This window comes from Sceloporus occidentalis, unplaced genomic scaffold, assembly GCF_023333645.1.
Source record: "Sceloporus occidentalis isolate IW3139 unplaced genomic scaffold, rSceOcc1.0.p SCAF_4, whole genome shotgun sequence".
In the NCBI taxonomy this organism is placed as follows: domain Eukaryota; kingdom Metazoa; phylum Chordata; class Lepidosauria; order Squamata; family Phrynosomatidae; genus Sceloporus; species Sceloporus occidentalis.
The window spans coordinates 88,770,175-88,787,816 of record NW_028316984.1 but is presented as its reverse complement, the minus strand read 5'-3'; the positions used below and the strand labels follow the sequence as shown (position 1 = coordinate 88,787,816).

The 17,642-nt window shown below is 41.5% G+C and overlaps 1 protein-coding gene across 1 annotated transcript in view; it reads right to left on the bottom strand.

The window, feature by feature from the left end:
• The window catches only part of PKP3 (plakophilin 3), a 48,158-nt gene that overhangs the window by 18,136 nt on the left and 12,380 nt on the right, over nucleotides 1–17,642 (bottom strand). Inside the window, exons 2-5 of the mRNA XM_089523088.1 lie at nucleotides 7,452–7,534; nucleotides 5,977–6,713; nucleotides 5,407–5,530; nucleotides 4,297–4,501 (exon numbers count right to left, since the gene is read on the bottom strand). Of these exons, the coding sequence (XP_089379214.1) occupies nucleotides 4,297–4,501; nucleotides 5,407–5,530; nucleotides 5,977–6,713; nucleotides 7,452–7,534 (1,149 nt within the window). The remainder of the gene's footprint in view (nucleotides 1–4,296; nucleotides 4,502–5,406; nucleotides 5,531–5,976; nucleotides 6,714–7,451; nucleotides 7,535–17,642) is intronic.

The following is a 17,642-nucleotide window of genomic DNA, read 5'->3' as shown; positions in this document are numbered from 1 at the left end:
ACTATTTCCCAAAAGTGAATGTATGTGTGTTCAGAGATTAGCACATTGCTTTTAAAGCGCCTTATCTTTGATGGAATAAAGGCGCATTTAATTTAAAAACTGGGTGTTATCGCACTTGCTGGTGCCAGGCAAATGCAACCTGTATGCAGCCCAGATCCCAGCCATGCTTATCCAGCGGCTTTTTAAAAACAAGATTTTGCCGTCTTTGAAAAGCTGCTGGATAAGCATGGCTGGGATCTGGGCTGCATACAGGTTGCATTTGCCTGGCACCAGCAAGTGCGATAACACCCAGTTTTTAAATTAAATGCGCCTTTATTCCATCAAAGATAAGGCGCTTTAAAAGCAATGTGCTGCATACGGGCTGCATTTGTCCAGCCATCAGCAAGTGCGATAACACCTGATTTTAAAATTAAATGTGCCTTTATCTTGTTGGGGATAAAGCTCCTTAAAAGCAATGCTTTTAATGCCATGAGACAGGGCGGGAGATTTGATCAGTGACAAATAGGATGACACAGAATTGGCTGGTCAAGGATACACTTTAGAAGGATGCATTAGTGGGAATATGTTTGATTTTTAGGGAGAAAGAAAAGGCAACAAATTGAGCTCTTGGACTCAGTGAGAGGGTCTGAATCAGAAAGTGAACCTTGCACATGACTGTATTTCATCCTGTACTGCTGTGGCAAGTGCTACAATAAACCAGTAAATTCATTAATGCAATGTTTTATTTTAGGATATGTGATTACTAATCAGCATATGTGCTTCAAAGGGACAGGAGAGGAAAGGAACCATCATAGATGCTGCTACATGATGACCATGTGGTGGGCAAAAGGAGAGAAATAAATACACGGCCCACACCTCCACACCCTACACCTGGGTGCACATGGCCAGCAGCAAGCAGGCAAGGAGGCAGCTGGCCTGTCTCTTCCCTTCCCTCTCCACACATACCATTAACCTATGGCTTATCTTGTGTGCCCAGAATAAGGTATGCCCTGGGCTGTGATATCTGAGCATTACACTCACCATCCTCCAATTGTATTCTACTATAACCGCTTTCACAGACTCTATCATGTTTATAATAAGTGTTAAAGCTCATTGCATCATAGCTTGTGGGCCTGACTTTCCCATTAGACAATCAGAGCCTGTTGGGCAGGATTAGAAAGGCCCTTTTGCAATCGAAGCTCATGTAATCTCTCCTGTTTGCTGGATCTCTTTATTCAGTGTACTCCAGCTCTCCCTATGCAATGACACCTTCAAGCTACCCAGAATAATATCTTCAACCCTTGTTCTTTCTCCCCTGTTATATTTATCTCTGTGCTCAACATACAGTGTTGAGGGTGTCCCTTTCTCAGTGTGTATGTCTTTCCAAAATCTGCCTTCTATTGTGCTTTCCTCTATTAAGGGTTGCTGGTGCTGATCCAAGTTTTCTTTGTGAATGGGCCAGCATTCAATTTTCATTGGGATCACTTTCAAGGAAGCCAGGAGCTTTGGGGACTTGCTGGTATTCTATTGATTACTTCCAGTGACAAGTCTTTGCAGCGTGAAGTTATTTGTGGATTGAAAATTGTGGGTTGAGAAATATTGGAAAATGAACAAATGCTAGATTGTTCTGAAGGGGACTGGGAATAGAAAGTAAGTGTCAACAAGGATGACAGTACAAAGTTGCAGGCAGTGTGGTGTATGGACCAAACAATATGCAACATTACTTGTGCAAAGGCAATTAATATGCATGTTGCAGGCTCCCCTAGCAATGAAAGTAGAAACTAAGCAAGGCTGTTTCAGAGTAAAAGGCCTATACACTTGCCTTTTACATTTTTTTAAACAATGTGTACCATTTTTAATCTGGTTTCTTGTGGGTAAAGCAGATGGCTAAAATGGGGGAGTCATTCATCTCAGCTCTGCCACCAACCTGTTCTGTGACCTTTGATAAACCCCTTCACTTCTCTGAATGGCAATTTCCATCCATTCTCCAGCACCTCTCTAATCCATTTAAAACTGTCACCCCTGTTGTATTTCAGATTATCACTGCTACAGATTATTATTCTATTTGAACAAATCTGCCTCTCATGATTCACAGCACAACACTTCTCCCTTCCCAATGACTCACCAATAGTAGGGGGGGGGGGGAGTCTACAAGGTAAAGTTTGGCTAATGGTTGGGTTACAGGGTCATAACCTCAAGACTGGCTCTGTGGTCATCCTGACTGAAGGAATTCTGAAATCTACATTCCAGAAGAATAACTTTTCCAAGCTTTTCCCAGCCTTTGTTTGCTCCTACTCTATCTACTCTGCAGCATCTGGATAAGCCACATTTTCAGATTTAACTGCCAATGAATGGTAATATGTGGACTTTATTCACTGTCATCTGGAAGTGGGGGGTTCCTTTGCTGTTAATATATTTTCTCCTGGCCTCAGAACCTTAGAATTACATAAGTATTTGGTTTTATTTGCTAGATGCTTTAGAATTGATTTGCACCAAAATACAGTATGGATTTTAATGCTGCTTGTAGCTCTCATGCCAAAGCAGAAGTGAATCCATTCTGGGTTTTAGTCCAAACTTTATCAAAGGTCCAAACTTTATATTTAAAGTTTACTTTAGTCCAAACTTTATCCTCAAAACAGCTTCAGCATCTTGGGTAGCTCCTTTAAAGTTCAGGCTAAAACCCAGAGCAGATTCACCACCCCACTGACAATGGAGCCACTAGCTCTCTGTAGCTTCTAATATATAGTTGGCCCTCCACATTTGCAGCTTTTACTTCTGTGGATTTGATTATTCATGTATTTGATTAATATGTTAATCTCTAGGAATCTTTAATTCCTCTAGAGGAACTCTGTGGTCAAGATCCACCAGAAGACCTTAGAGATTCCTAAAAAAAAACCTTAGAGACTTGTGTAGGTCCTCCAGTGCAATTCTATGGCCAATTTCTGGCAGAATTGTACTGGAGGACCTAGAGATTCCTAGAGATGTGTTCTGTCAAGTAAAAAATATTGTTTTTTTAAATTTTCAGTTTTTCCACTATCACAGGGGGTCCTGCATTCCTTAATCCCAGTGAATGTGCAAGACCTATTTCCTGTCATTTGCCCTGGTAGCCATTTAGAATTTGGCTGAAAGGCAGTATGTAAATATAAAAAAATAAAACAAATACTCCAATGGTCTTTAGATGCTGGTGTAAGAACCAATGTACACATGCCATCTGCCAGGAGCTAGTCACCTAAATTAGCTGCCCCATAAGATTGTGATTCCCTGCCCACTGTAACATCTTAAGAAGAGCCCTCCCTCCATGGCATCTGTCTCCATCTGCCCTAGGAGGGAGTGAAAAGACAGGCCCAATGCCATCAGATCTATCCTTAAGAAGCAGAGCCCTCCCTCAAGTCCATCTGCCATGGTCCAGTCCTCAGAGGGAGAGAGGAACTGCTGGACCTGATCCCCTTTCCCACCACCATTACCTTCTCCTTTTGTGTTGTGTCTTTTTAGATTGTAAGCCTGAGGGCAGGGAACTGTCTAATTAAAAATAATAATTGTAAGCCACTGTGATAGCCTTTAGGGTTGAAGAGTGGGGTATAAATACCATAATAAATTAATTTAAAAAAATCTTAACACTACCTACATGGATCAGGGTGATCATATTATGACTTTCCCCTCTCCAGAAACTATCTGCTGAACCATGAGGCATGGACAGCAAAACTCAAGGTGCAGGACACACCCCTACCAAAAAGGGTTGGGCAGAAGATGACTTTCCCATGGAGAGGCTATTTCTGGCAACATCCTCATGACAGGTGTCATGACTTGCTCTCTGCTGGAAACACTTTGTGACTAATTGTGACATTTGGTAGCTTTCAAACCAGGGCTGGGGAATAAGTGTGGCCATCCAAATATTGCTGGACTGCAACTGCCCATCAGCTGTAGACAGCACAGCCATCTGGAAGCCCACATGTTCCCCATTGGTTCTCATGGGGAGGAAGAACAAAAATTTAGTTGTGTATTGGTTAGAACAGTGCTATTCACAGTGGTGGTCCATGGACCAATGCTGATCTGTAACTGTTGACTGCTGGTTCACAGCAAGTTTCCAGGAAAGAAATAATTTGAGCCAAATATGGTGCAGTCCTTGGCACATGAGGGGGAAAGACTTCCAGTACCCCAAACCAGATAGCTGAAGAAACATTGGGTTAGAATAATGACAGCTTAGTTTCATTATTTTATCCCTGTTTCCTTTATCTTCTTCCATTTCTGTGGTAGGACAGAGCTAACTGCCCATAAATTCTCTGCCTCACAACATGCCCTATGCAAATGTTCTCTCACCTGTAACATTCTTGCGCAGTTCATCATCCTGCTCATGCAACGTGCGCATTAGCTCAAAGATGCCATTCTCCTCCACCAGGGCCAGTTTGTTTTCAGCATTGTCATAGATGAGATTGCGCATGGCACCAGTGGCATGGCGCTGCACCTCTTGGTTGGAGTTGTTGAAGAGCTTCACTAACTTGGGCACTGCTTGGAGACTACGAGCCTATTATCAAAAAGGAGATCACTGTGTGGCATTCACATCATCCCACTTCACCTAAATCAAACTTCTCTTTTATCAGCCCAAACAATCTCCCCTCAACACACACACAAACACACACAATCAAGGTAATCAGAATAGTTCAGAGGTTGTCAGGATCCAATCCCCTCAGATTTCTGCTATATTTTATAGAGCTATGATGTGTGTGCTTGTAGCATTTTAATACTGGAAGATGGGATGTACTGTCATAGGTTAATGATGGTGTTGGCTGCCTACATTCCATAGAGTGGTTGATGAGCAGTTGTGCAGAAGCAGAGATTGTGCTGGGAGTTTGAAGGCCAGTCCCATGAGAATGGCTTTATGGAGGTTGGAAGGAAGGGTGGCCCCAGGAATGAGGTAATGTCAAAGTGTTTAGTTCTATGAATGAATGAAGTGTAAGCCTATGCAAAGTCTGAATTGCTACATGCTTTAATTATACTGTGTAACCGCTCATGCCTCAGTCCTGACAACATGCATCTCCTGTGAACATCTTTGCTTTCTGAATAACGTTTCCATGTTTTACCACTAAAGGTTGGATTTCTGAACTAAAGTGATCATGTGACAAGATCATGTTGAAAAGTTACTTTTTGTACTACTGTTCCCAGAATACTATACTGGTAGGGAGATTCTAGAAGTTGCACCAAAAAGTAACTTTTCTAAGCTCTGGCACTGACTGATTATAAAATCTCTTAAATGATACATTTTCAATAAATCTAGAAAAAGCATTAAGATTCTCAATGTTTTTTTCTAGATTTATTGAAAATGTATCATTTAAGAGATTTTAGCATCAGTCAGTGCCAGAGTTTGAGATCCTGAGCATACCATATTCCCAACATGTCCTTAGGAGAGGTAATCATCCCCTTTGGTCTCACCTGTTTTTTGGCATCGTTGTCACTATAACACTTATGCTGAATATAGGCAGCCCCAAGAACCTGCAGGTTAGGGTCACTGGCCATCAGGTATTTCACTGCAGATGGAAGATCAATGTCATCAAACCTGAAAACCATAGCCAGGTTAGAGAGAAAATTAGACAATTCTCATCTTTCCAGTTACACAGAACATATCCTCAATAACCTCAGGGGAAAAAGCAGCCGTGAGCAGCCATGCTAAAAACAACACAAAACAATAAAAGACCCATGTTCGCAAAAAGCTTTCCCTAAATTTGGACTTCTAAATGTTGCTGGACTACATTTCCCATCAGCATAAATGATTATGGTGCTGGGTGTTGTAGTTGAACAACAACAACAACAACAACAACAACAGCAAAGCTGGAAAAGTCAGGCCCTGAATTCCAATACTGGGGAGGAAGGCAGGATATAGATAAGGAGAACAACGACGACAACAATAACAGGTAAAAATAAAACCACATCAACTGACTCTTCTTTTTTTTTGCCACTGTTCCTCATTTGGGAATAAACTGCCCCACCAATAATCCCACTCACCCGCCAGAGAAGGACCGCTGGGTCATCAGTGTATTGTGGCCATCGTACATGTCAATGGCTCGCAGGTCTTGCAAATGGTGGTTGGATTCAGCCAAGCTGCGCACAGAAGGGGCCCGGGAACTACGTTCCACAACTCCTGTGTAGGAGTTTCCAACTACTCCCTGAGAAGCCTGGAGGCCTGTGTAGGAACCAGTGCTGAAGCGGGAGCGGTTGTTGCTCTGAAAGCGCTGCAATGTGCGCATGGCTGGTGCACGGATGACAGTCCTATTCTGGGGCGCCTCCACCCCATCCATCCAGTCAACAGGTCCTTTTGGGACAGCATTGGAACCAGCACTCATCTGCCTTTCAAAGGTGTATGATCTGCTGAAGCCTCCTCCTCCTCTGTTTTTGTAGAGAGTGGGCTGAGCAAGTGGATCCAGCTGCTCTGACATGATGCTGTAGTGATCGTCCACACCTCCAGGACTGCCCGGCCCATCCACCAAGCGCAAAGAGTGCAGGGACATGGTGTCATAGTTCTGACGGGCCCGGTAGTTCCGCTCATGGAAAGACCTGGGGCGGGTGATGGAATTGGCAGCTTGAGACAGGGTGTAATTTGTGCCATAAACTGGGCCTGTTGGCCCAACACCATTGCTGACAGCAGCCACCCTCTTACTGGGCCTAAGATCCACTGCTGAGAGGGAGGACCAGCTGGTAGACTTCATGGTACTATAACCTTTCTTTGGGATTGGCTGGTATAGCTGTGGGAGGCAAGAGAGAAGGGATAATGCACTGATGTAAAAAAGCAATTGGTTCTGCCATCAAATTAACTTCATGTGATTTGCCATGTAAATGCCACTTTCACCAAGCCGACACCGGATGCCAGATAAACTGGAGTCTTTTCACACAGGCCTTTTCTTAGGCACTTGTAGGCCCCATCTATAGTCATCTGGCAGACAGCCAAATTTTGCCAATCTGTGTTACTCTGAGCTGAATTTTTAAAAGGGGCACAACAGCTCTGACACTATCACTGTGCTAGAGCAGAATGTTTTATTTTACTGACAGCATCATTCCAATAAGTCATCCTACTATAGGACTATAATTTAAGACAACAGGAAGGATAAAAAACATCACCACCACTAATGGTGTAAACAATTCCAGTTGTAATAGATGCTTTGGGAAAGTCATCTACAGCAAGATCATCTAAATGTTTTGAAAGTCTTTCCCAGGAGGCTGATAACAATGTTTCTGAACAACTTACAACATCGGAATCTTGCTATAGATGGGATTGCAATACCATAACTGCAAACAAATAATACCATTTGGACCATGGCACATTCTTTGATGATACCTCACTGATTCCTAGATTCTTGGACAAAATTTAAATCAATCAGAATTCCACCCTATATCATCTGGTAAATTGTGAAATGAAGACTGGTAATTGTAATCAACCAACAGCTGACACAGCAGCTAGTTGTTTTTTGGTGCTTTGTACTTACAGAGCCCTTGTGGTCTGTGCCATTTGTCTGGGACCTGGAACTGAACTGCAGAGTGCTGTATTGGCCATTGGAGGGACTTCCACCTGGAGTAGGGCATGGAAAAACACTATTTTGAGCATGGTTAGTTAGGAACCTTGGCACACAGCTAAAGGTTGGCAGTAACTGGATGAAGTTGACTAACACTGGAAGGAGGGGCCTCATTTGTTTAAGAATACTCAACATCACCCCTACAACTCTTAGGGAAGAGATATGCAATCAATGATTATATCTGGTCTGAAATTAGGAAAAGTTACTTTCTAGACTACTACTCTCAGAATGACTCATCCAGCGTGATCAGTGCTGGATGTCAGATTCTGGAGTTGTATTTCAAAATAACAACACAACAACTTTTACCAAACGCTGGTCTGGCTACAGTTTCTACCTTAATCTGCATTTTGGATGGGATTGTTGATTCACCTGCATTCCCTTTGAAGGAAAGCTCACTCATGGATTCTCTTCCTCCCAGTCTCAGGTGTGTGGGAACACTACTTAGGTGCAGAAATCAATTCTGCAGTTGTTCAGGGGTGCTTTCACCTCTGCCTACTTTATGTTGTTACGGGTTTGAACTTTGGTATTGAAAATAAGTCCTGAGGAATTCTGGAAGAAACTAAATCCTATCTTGACTTAAGCTGGAGTCTGAATCACTGCTGAGTGGCACAGAACTGTATATTGCCTAATAGGTTCCTGGATATGAATGCTCCTATTAATTCAGTCTAAAATTACACCAGCCTCCTTTTCATTCCACTGCATGACACTGCTGACTCCGTTTGCTATCCATTATAGCCCTTAAATGTTTGTTGGCACCATTACCTCCTGGCCAATTATCCAGTATCTGTCAAGGGCCCCTGACCCGGACCTAATTTTTAAAGCCATCCCTCATTGCCCTTGCAATGTCCCAATTTCCACCATATGTTTCTAGTTATTTGGATCTGCCTTATGGCTCCTGGAGGCCACTGTGATGCTTGCCAAAACAATAGCAGAAAGCTTGAAAGCATTTCAAGGTGTCCTGTGTTTTGGGGAAATTATTGTTAAAGAATGTCTCTTCTTGCAGTACATTCTTGTCTCTCTCAAGTCAACTACCTGGCTTCTGCTCGTTAAACATCCTCAGACATACTTGTACTTGTCAGTTTTTCCAGAACATGGAAAAGTTTCTTTCTGGACAGTAATTCCCTCAGTTATTCAGCCAGCACAACCAGTGTCCATATTGATCGGGGAAATTCTGGAAGATGTAGTGCAAAAACGTAACTTTGCAAAGTTCTCTGTTCTCCCTGAGACACCTGTGTACAACAGGTTGTAGTGGGAATTCAGCCCACAGGCTGAATTCAAACCTGGGGACTGAAGAGCTACATTCTAACATAAGGAAGAATGCAGGGACAAGGGGTAGGACCAAGGGCAGAGTGGGTAGAGTCAGATCTCAGTGTTGCCAGGTATGAGGTTTTCCCAACCATGCAGTGCTGAATTTAAGGTATATCTGCTCAGGAGTAAGCTCCATTGCAACTGGTTTTAGGCATCAAAACACAGCTCAGTTCAACACACATGTGCTCAGAAGTAAAGCACAGAAACTGAGATTAAGTAAGAGTACACAGACTTTTACATGGTGAATATAAGAGTATAATACATGTCTTGCTGGCTCAGATCAAAGGGTTGTTTAATGAGCCTGCCATTCTGCCTCCAGAAGTAGGCAGACAGGTGTCTCTGACAAATATATCAGAAGAATGTTTGATAATAATAATCTCCTGCAGTTTATCTCCAAGATCTAGTACTCGCTCAGATGTACACAACCTCAGACAATAACAGCAACCACCACCACCCATAGAGGCTTCATTTTGCTATCATGGGTAACAGCAGGAAACAAAAAGTGATCTAAGCTTGTGAGGACATCATCACACATGTTATGATAATTAACTCTACAAGTTGGTTAATACTTGTGCAAAGAATTTATTTCTATCTTCAATGAAACATCAGTCCACTTCAATGGGTTGTTTCATGTCCTGTTTTTAAGGGAGAGACTGGAAACCATCTTCCTTCACAATTTGTTTGATTTTTAAAGCTTTTATTTCTCCCCCCCCCCCCCCGAAAGTAAGTAAGTATTTTTTTTATATTTATATGAATCTTGACTTCTCCACTTTAGTTCTCATATATCAGTATGTCTTACCTCATTTAGAAGTTTCTGTCCTCCATTTTCAATTCATGAACCTGAGCAGTGTGAGCTATCCAGCTTATATTTCTACATTTCTCTTCCTTTTCCTGCTATCCATTTATTTGGGTTGTTTTTCTGATGCTCTTTTAATCAGCCTGTAATACCCTCATGGTTCACATTCCACCTACGCATGAATTCCTGGATAATATCCCAGAACACAATGTATTGGGACCTGGCATGGTGCCTTGTGGGTAATGACACCTCCATTTGCTTTTCTGGGAAGAAACTGGAAATGGCTACACATTCTGGAAAGGTTATCCATTCTTCATCATGATTAAAAGTTAGAAATGTGATAATTATTAAAGGTGCCCTTGTTTAGATATATGTATGCTTTCTTTGGCTACAACGATACAGGGAAATAAATGACAGAAGACAGGTGACTGTATTGTGTATGCCCTTGAAACATTGTAGAATGCTGTCCAAATGTAGAATGGGTACCACCGTTATTTTATGGAGATATGCTAAACATGATTTTTGAAAGAACCATGATGCACTTTGTAAACCTGACCTCATGGCATAATTCACAGTTAATCTCAACTGCTACACACAATAACCTCCCGCACAGACCTTCCTTTTATGAAGGATAACTGTGGATACTACAAGGAAGTGAAGTCTGTACAATTGCCCAACATGGATTGGCCTCAATCCCTGATGCTTCTTGCAATACAGTTACAGGGAAAGAGCTGATTCCCCGCCACTCTTTCCTCTGTTCTCTGACAACAGGGAAATGACCATGTTGGATTGGGCAGTATTTCTATTAAGGCAGGGGTGGAAACTTCTGATTGTTGCATGGCTAGAAAAGACTTCTGGCCTGCCCAACAATTGTAAAAGTGAATGGTGATGGCATGAGTCAGACTTAATGCCATTGTAATTCATGAACCTGGGCAAGTCGCATGCTTTCAGCCTCGGGGGAAGGCAGTGGCAAACCACCTCTGAACAAATCTTGCAAACAAAACCCAATGATAGGTTTGGCCTAGGGTTCCCGTACATCAAAAATGACTTGAAGGCATACAACAACAAAATTCATGATGCCTGCCCTACATATGGTTTTCTAGCACAGAAATGCTGTCTCTGGAAACTCTTCTTGTGTGACAAGTGACATTCAAATTTGTGCTGGATTTTTTCCTGCTGCTTTACTGCAGCTGCACTACTCAGATAGACACAAATAGAGAGAGAGAGAGAGAGAGAGAGAGAGAGAGAGAGAGAGAGAGAGAGAGTGCACACTTGGCCAGGAAGTTTCCTAGGCTATGGGTACTGACAGTCCATAACATGAGAGATAGAAATGGTAAGATGAGTGTGTGAGAAGCACTCTTGGCATCAGCCAGAGACTGTGTGGAGATGAATCTGTAAGCATATCCAGCCTACATAGCTATACCTGCTCCATTCTATGGAATATTGGGATCTGCAGTTTGCCGAGGGATTCTCTGCTAAGAGCTCTGGCTCCTACAGCTCCTCAATAAAACAGATTTCAGATTAAATCCGTTTGATAGTGTGGGCGAGGACTGAAACAATGGTGGAAGAATCCTCCAAAATAAAGGAACTTGTGTATGTTCCCCCCCCCCCCCCCCCGAGGCATCTCACACTTGTCATTCACAGCTTGAGTACCAAACCCAAAGTGTGGGAAACTGCTGGAAGTTATCCTCTTCCCTTCCTATCTGGAAGCTGCTTGGGTTTCTTCCTGCTTAACTGCTTTGATTTCTCCACTCTGATGAACAGGCAGGCAAGAAAATCCCACAGATGGGTTTTACTGCTGCTACATGTGCTGTCTTTCCATTCACTTTCTCCACTCCTTCATTCCCAGGCATCCTTTCCTTTTGTATAAATATTGAAACACTTCTTAAATTGTTCCTTAACAAAGGGTCTTTTTAGAAAGCTGTAACCTGGCACAATTCCTAGAAAATAGAAAGGAGGAGAAAGACTATCAGAGCAGCCAGGATGCTACTGAAGTGTTGTATTTCAACAACCACTGAATCATGGGCAGAGACTTGAGCCAAAATCCAGCAAGTGGAATGCTTTAGTGGGCTCAGATTTAGTCCGTGTATTTTAACTTTTTTATCTCAGATCCATCTAACTGCTTTTATTGTTGTGACAAGGTGTGTGACTAATGGTTTCCTATATCCATTTTATGATAGCTTGTAAAATAAAATTTGAAGTACATACTCCTCAACATTTCACAGATGAAAACCAGGACATATGTTGCCAAGCAACATCAGAGAGTGGTCAAGATGGCAAAAGTTATTAAAAAGGAAAAGTATACAAGCAAAGAGAGGCTGCTGCAATTTGCTTTTGGCTGAGCTTACTGGGAAGGGCAAGTCCTTCTCTTCCTGTCCTTTCCTCTCTGCCGAGTTAATAGAGTACAAGCTACTTGTGCACTTTGAACTCATTTTGCAACAACTGGAGCAAGCCAGGGACAAAGGAGTGAAGTGGAAGAAGGAGAGAGAAACTGGGTCATTTTTTTTAAATAGCTGGAAAACTGGGATAACAGAGGATTAATCAGGACAAACTGACACAGTTAGATAATATGTTTATGACAGTCTATAAAACAAACCATTTAATTTAGAAATAGTGCAGTAACATTATTGGACACTGAACTTGAATGAAGAAAATATTCTCTTCCCGACTGATGCCTAAACTTCATCATGACACACATCTTAGTCCTTATGGATGAGTTCATATATTAACAATTTACTGAATGATACTGGGATATATGGAAATTGGTATGAGATTTTATTTCTTTATTTATTTCCAAAATTGCCCTAACTGGGAAGAATCTGTACCGTTTCTCTGAGGAAGCTTCTTGTTCTGTTTGTTTTTTAAAGCATTCACATTGGATGAACAATTTGAGTCATACTGGAAGACCAATATTTTGTGCTTGGCATGGAGCAGGTGAACTAGCTAGCTATGCTTATTATGCTTTATGAGACATCATTTATGATGGCATTGCAAATAGTTTTTAATGCTTAAAGATCCCACCATGGTCTTTACAAATGCTCAGTGATACTGTATACAAGCAGTCAATGTATACAGTTCCAGGACACTGAATATATTCTTCTTTGCTACTACTACAAAGAACTACCATTGACTTTGTCTTAATCCTTACTCACCATACTCAACTAAGGGCATTTACGTCCATTCTATTTACATTCATTGTTTGCAATACTTTTCTTGCTATCCCTTACTTGTTTTCTTTCCCACTTTTGAAATTTCAGTTGTTAAGTCCCTAAACAGCTTCCCTTGAAGCTCCACATCAAATATTAAGGTATATTTTAAAAAGAAATGAAAGAGAAACAAATCTGTTTATTTGAGCTACTTTCATGTCAATATTAGATGGAAAGAAGCAGAGTGGAGATCAGATCTCATTCACCTACAGTGACATGAGTTGTCTGCTCAGGCAGTTAAATTGTTTGTGAGTTAGTCCCACCTTCTTATGATGGCCTGCATGCCTATCATGCTGAAGTGCTTGGCATGGTGCCCTCCAGTTGTGTTGGACTACAACTCACATAAACCTCCATGCTGGCCAGGGGATAACAGAAATTATAGTCCAACACATCTGAATGGCACAAGGTTGGGTAAAGTTGTTGTTACAGGCTTGCAATGCATGCATATGTACTCGCGTCTATTGTTAAAGTACCAGTAAGGCTGAGATATTTCTTGAAAAAATTGAAAATCATCTTTTAGAATTACGTCAGAAATCTAGAGAGCTGGGTTTTGTTTTTTGTTTTTTAAATGAATTATTAAAACTTAGTGGTTGATGATACCATGCTCTCTTGCATGTTGGATCCTGCAGTAAGTCACATGGCAAACCTAATTCTTTGCCATTCATATTAAATCCCTCTCTCCTCTGTTCTGGGTGGCACAATCCTTTACAAAACCCAGCTCTCTAGACATGTAAAGTATCTGATATAAGGCAGGGGAATACTGTATGGAAATGGTTAATAAACAAGAAAAAGGCTTATGAGCATATCCAAATTCAAGAGAGAAAACAGCAAGTTCCATAAGCAAAGCAGATATTCTACCTAAAAGCCTTTATTGAATTCATTCTCTGATTGGCTAAGTGCCATTTTGACATGTAAAGGATTGTGCCACCCAGAACAGAGGAGAGAGGGATTTAATATGAATGGCAAAGAATTAGGTTTGCCATGTGACTTACTGCAGGATCCAACATGCAAGAGAGCATTGATCTGTTGAGGAAGAAGCAGCATGAAGAGAAAAAAGAATTATGAAGAAAAAAATCCCCTAAAGCAGTATCTCTCAACCTGGTGCCCTCCAGAAGTGTTGGCCTTCTACTCCCCTCAGCTCCAGTCAGCTTTACCAACACTCAGGAATTCTGGCAACTTTACCTGCAAAACATATGGAATGTGTAAGGTTGGAGAAGGCTCTCGCAGAGGATCCTATGAAATAGTGGGGAAAAGAGAGGATGTTGTATGTATCAAGAGAACTTTGGAAAATTGGGATGATAACGCCCTAGACACGCACACCCCACTTACATGCTCAGAGGCAAAGCCGTGGAATATTATGACCTTCACTGCAGTGTGGGGAAATATCTGTGTGGGTCCCACTCCCACAGCATCTTGGTTGGAATCTGCCAGACATTCCACTCAACTAGTTTCTAACAGACATAAGCCTAAATCTTTTTGATTAGAGTAGACCCCTGAATCAATGAGATTTACCTACATGTTAATTCACCTTCTGAATTTATTCTATGGATCTATTCTAATTCGATCTAAGGAGGCTTCCTGGCTTAGCATTATGGAATCATGCCCTGGGGCCCTTTCACACTATACAACCATGTCACTATGATTTTACTTTAACTGACGTGGCTCCATCCTGTGGAATCCTGGGAACTGTAGTTTGCTCAGAGGCTCTAGAGCTCTGGCCAATAATCCAAAATATCCCTCCCTAAGCTGCACATCCCAAGATTCTTTAGGATATCCCTTTAGGGTTTAATTCTCTCTGCTAAGAGTTAAAGTGAGTTAAAGTGTTCAAGTGAATCAAAGAGTTAAAGTGAATCAAAGTTATAACTTGTGAAAAGTGTGAAAAGGCCCCTGGACAGTAAAGTGACTATACTTTTTAAACATTTGAATACATTTCCCTTAAAGTTGTTACATAAAATATACATCAAAAATTTAACAAAGGTTCGCTATTAGCAGAGCTTGGAAAAGTTATCTTTTTTGAACTACAGTTCCCAGAATCCCTCAGCCAGCAAGGCCAGGAGATTCTGAGAGACATAGCCCGCAAAAGCAGTGTTTCCAGACTCTGATTACTCAGATTGCAAGCTAGTTTTATAACGTGGAGAGGGTGGGGATAGGCTTTAGTCATAACAGGTAGAATTTCGGCTTATCACTAGGTACATGTTGGAATATAAAAACAGGGGCAAAGTATAATTTACATAGCCTTAAAGGGGATTGAAGTTTTTGTTTGTTTTTGCTAGTACTGTGTAATATGCATACTTCCCTGAAAGGTGGAGAGTACATCCCAACATAAAGCACGTGCGTGTAGGATTTGTATTCTCCTTAGAACCAGTTCATACATTACTTTCCACACATCTTGTGCTCATTTTCAGAGCCCAAATACGTGTCTGGTGCAGGGATGGGGAGGGGATGTAACTTTGAACTAGTAAAAGACATGGAAAGCAAGAGCCTGTGCAGACAGACAACTCGACAGTCATAGACAAGCCTCATGAAATCTTATGCCACTTGTTTGATGATTGGAGAGGTAAGAAGAGAAGTAAGAGCACATCTCAAGGATGCTAGAAACTGTATCAAATGTTTAGTTGTAAAAAGCTCTATGCATTACAACTCCAAATCATTCTTCAGGTGTCATTAGAATAGTCTAGAAGTTGTTCAGAAAGTATTGTATTAAATCTATCTCATCCTTTATCCATTGGCAAAATAGACCACTTACAATTCTCTATTTCACCTTGAGAGAAAGTGAGTTGTTCTGGGTCAGATCTGATACCCCACCCCCACCCCCCAGGAGAATTTTGGAAGCAGCTCAGAGAATCTGCCTGTGCATTTCCTTCTCTATCTTTTCATTCCCTGTGGCCCACACAAACACACACAGATAAAGAATGTGTTTGCTGCCAACTATGTCCTGTTAAGAAGTATTTGTGTGATGACGAACAGGCAGAATCAGAAGCTGAAAGGAGCTGAGAACTTTGCCCCTAACCATTAAAATGATCTCCCACGATATACCACAGCATGGGTTTAGAAAGAAAACGGTTTTGTTTTGTTAGCAAAACTGAGCTAGATACAAGAAATTCCATGGACAAATGATAAACTCCATATTAAATCTATCAATTCAAAAGGCCCAAGTTTAACTCCACTGATCAATGGAGGAGGAGGCTGTGAGAGCAGGCTACATTTCATGTTACTACAAAATTCCAGTTCTGGCCTCAGGTTGGCTCACACAGAATTTATTTTTATTTTGTGTAGTGAAGTGCAGTCAATTTGGGAATGCCCTCCTTGCATTCCGTCCAAACATACCTTTCCTCTCCAACACAAGGAGCAATTCTACCAGAGACCAGTTACACCATGATGTGGGCTACTGGTCTGGCATGAGTGCGATGATGCTATAACCAAATCAAACCCCCCAATCATTCTAGGAAATCTGTATTTTGAAAAAAACAACCCTATTTTTGTTGTAATTAACAAACTGAACAATTAATGGGCAAATGCACATGTGACACTTTTAAAATAATTAAAAAATCCACCTGGGCAGGGAGAAAAAGAACACAAATCTGCACTTCCTCCCTCAGAGGCAGTGTGCCCGGCTAGCCATCCAAGGGACCCTATGGCTGAGCCCACTGGCAGGCCTGTTTTCTGCAACAGTGTGATCTAGTGAGCTACAACCCTGGCTTTAAACTTTTCAGTTATCCTGCAGCCCAGTGGTCCTCAAACTGTTGTTCTCCAGATGGCTGAAATTTTAGTCCTATTAATTTTTGAGCATTAGGCAAGAAATTAGCCTTAGAAATCTGTAGCAGAGCAGAAGCACTATACACAACTGTAAAAAAAATATGTACAGTCGGCCCTTCTTATACACGGATTTTTTATACACGGATTTAAGCATACACGGTTTGAAAATGTTCCAAAAAAGTATAAATTTACTTTGATGTTCCATTTTTTATTGGGGACACCATTTTGCTATGTCATTATACTTAATGGGACTTGAGCATACACGGATTTTGTTATACACGGGGGATCTTGAAACCAAACCCCAGCGTATAACAAGGATCCACTGTATGTTTATAGTGTACTCCTATGAGTCAGAATCTTAGATCCTTTCTGCTTCCTCTCTGTTCCAGAAAGATCTACATTGCTGACCTTCTGCTGTAGAGTACTGGTACTGGAGGAAGAAGGGGGAAGATTGCTGTGATAGTATAAGTAGAGACAATGTGCCCTCTTACTTCCACACACCATCTGAACTAGAACTGGTCAGAAGCAATCTCTTATTTTACTTTAAACTGCTTTAAAGCAAAACAAAGCTGGAAGAACAAAGAACCTTGCTCCTCCCTCTCTTTCTTCTCCTATGAAATCAAGACATAGAACTTCCCCACCTGAATAATTTACTTTGGCAGGTTTTAAACATCCTCTCTCTACTCATTCAGTTCTGACAATGGAAAGAATACTGAATTTATTGTTGGTGTTGTGAGCCTTCAAGTCATTTCCAACTTATGGAGAACCTAAGGTGAAGCTATCACAGGGTTTTCTTGGAAAAATTCATTCACTGGGGCTTTGCCTTTGTCTTTACCTTTGCCTTCTTCTGAGGCTGAGAATGTGTGAGTTGCCCAAGGTCACCCAGGGGATTTTTATGGCCAAGCACGGATTCAAACCCTGGTCTCCAGAGTTGTAGTCTAACATTCAAACCACTATACCATGCTGGTCCCCTACTGAATTTGTACATAGGATCAAATACTGTATCAGTGCAGATGAGCTAGGGAGCCTAGGGCAAAT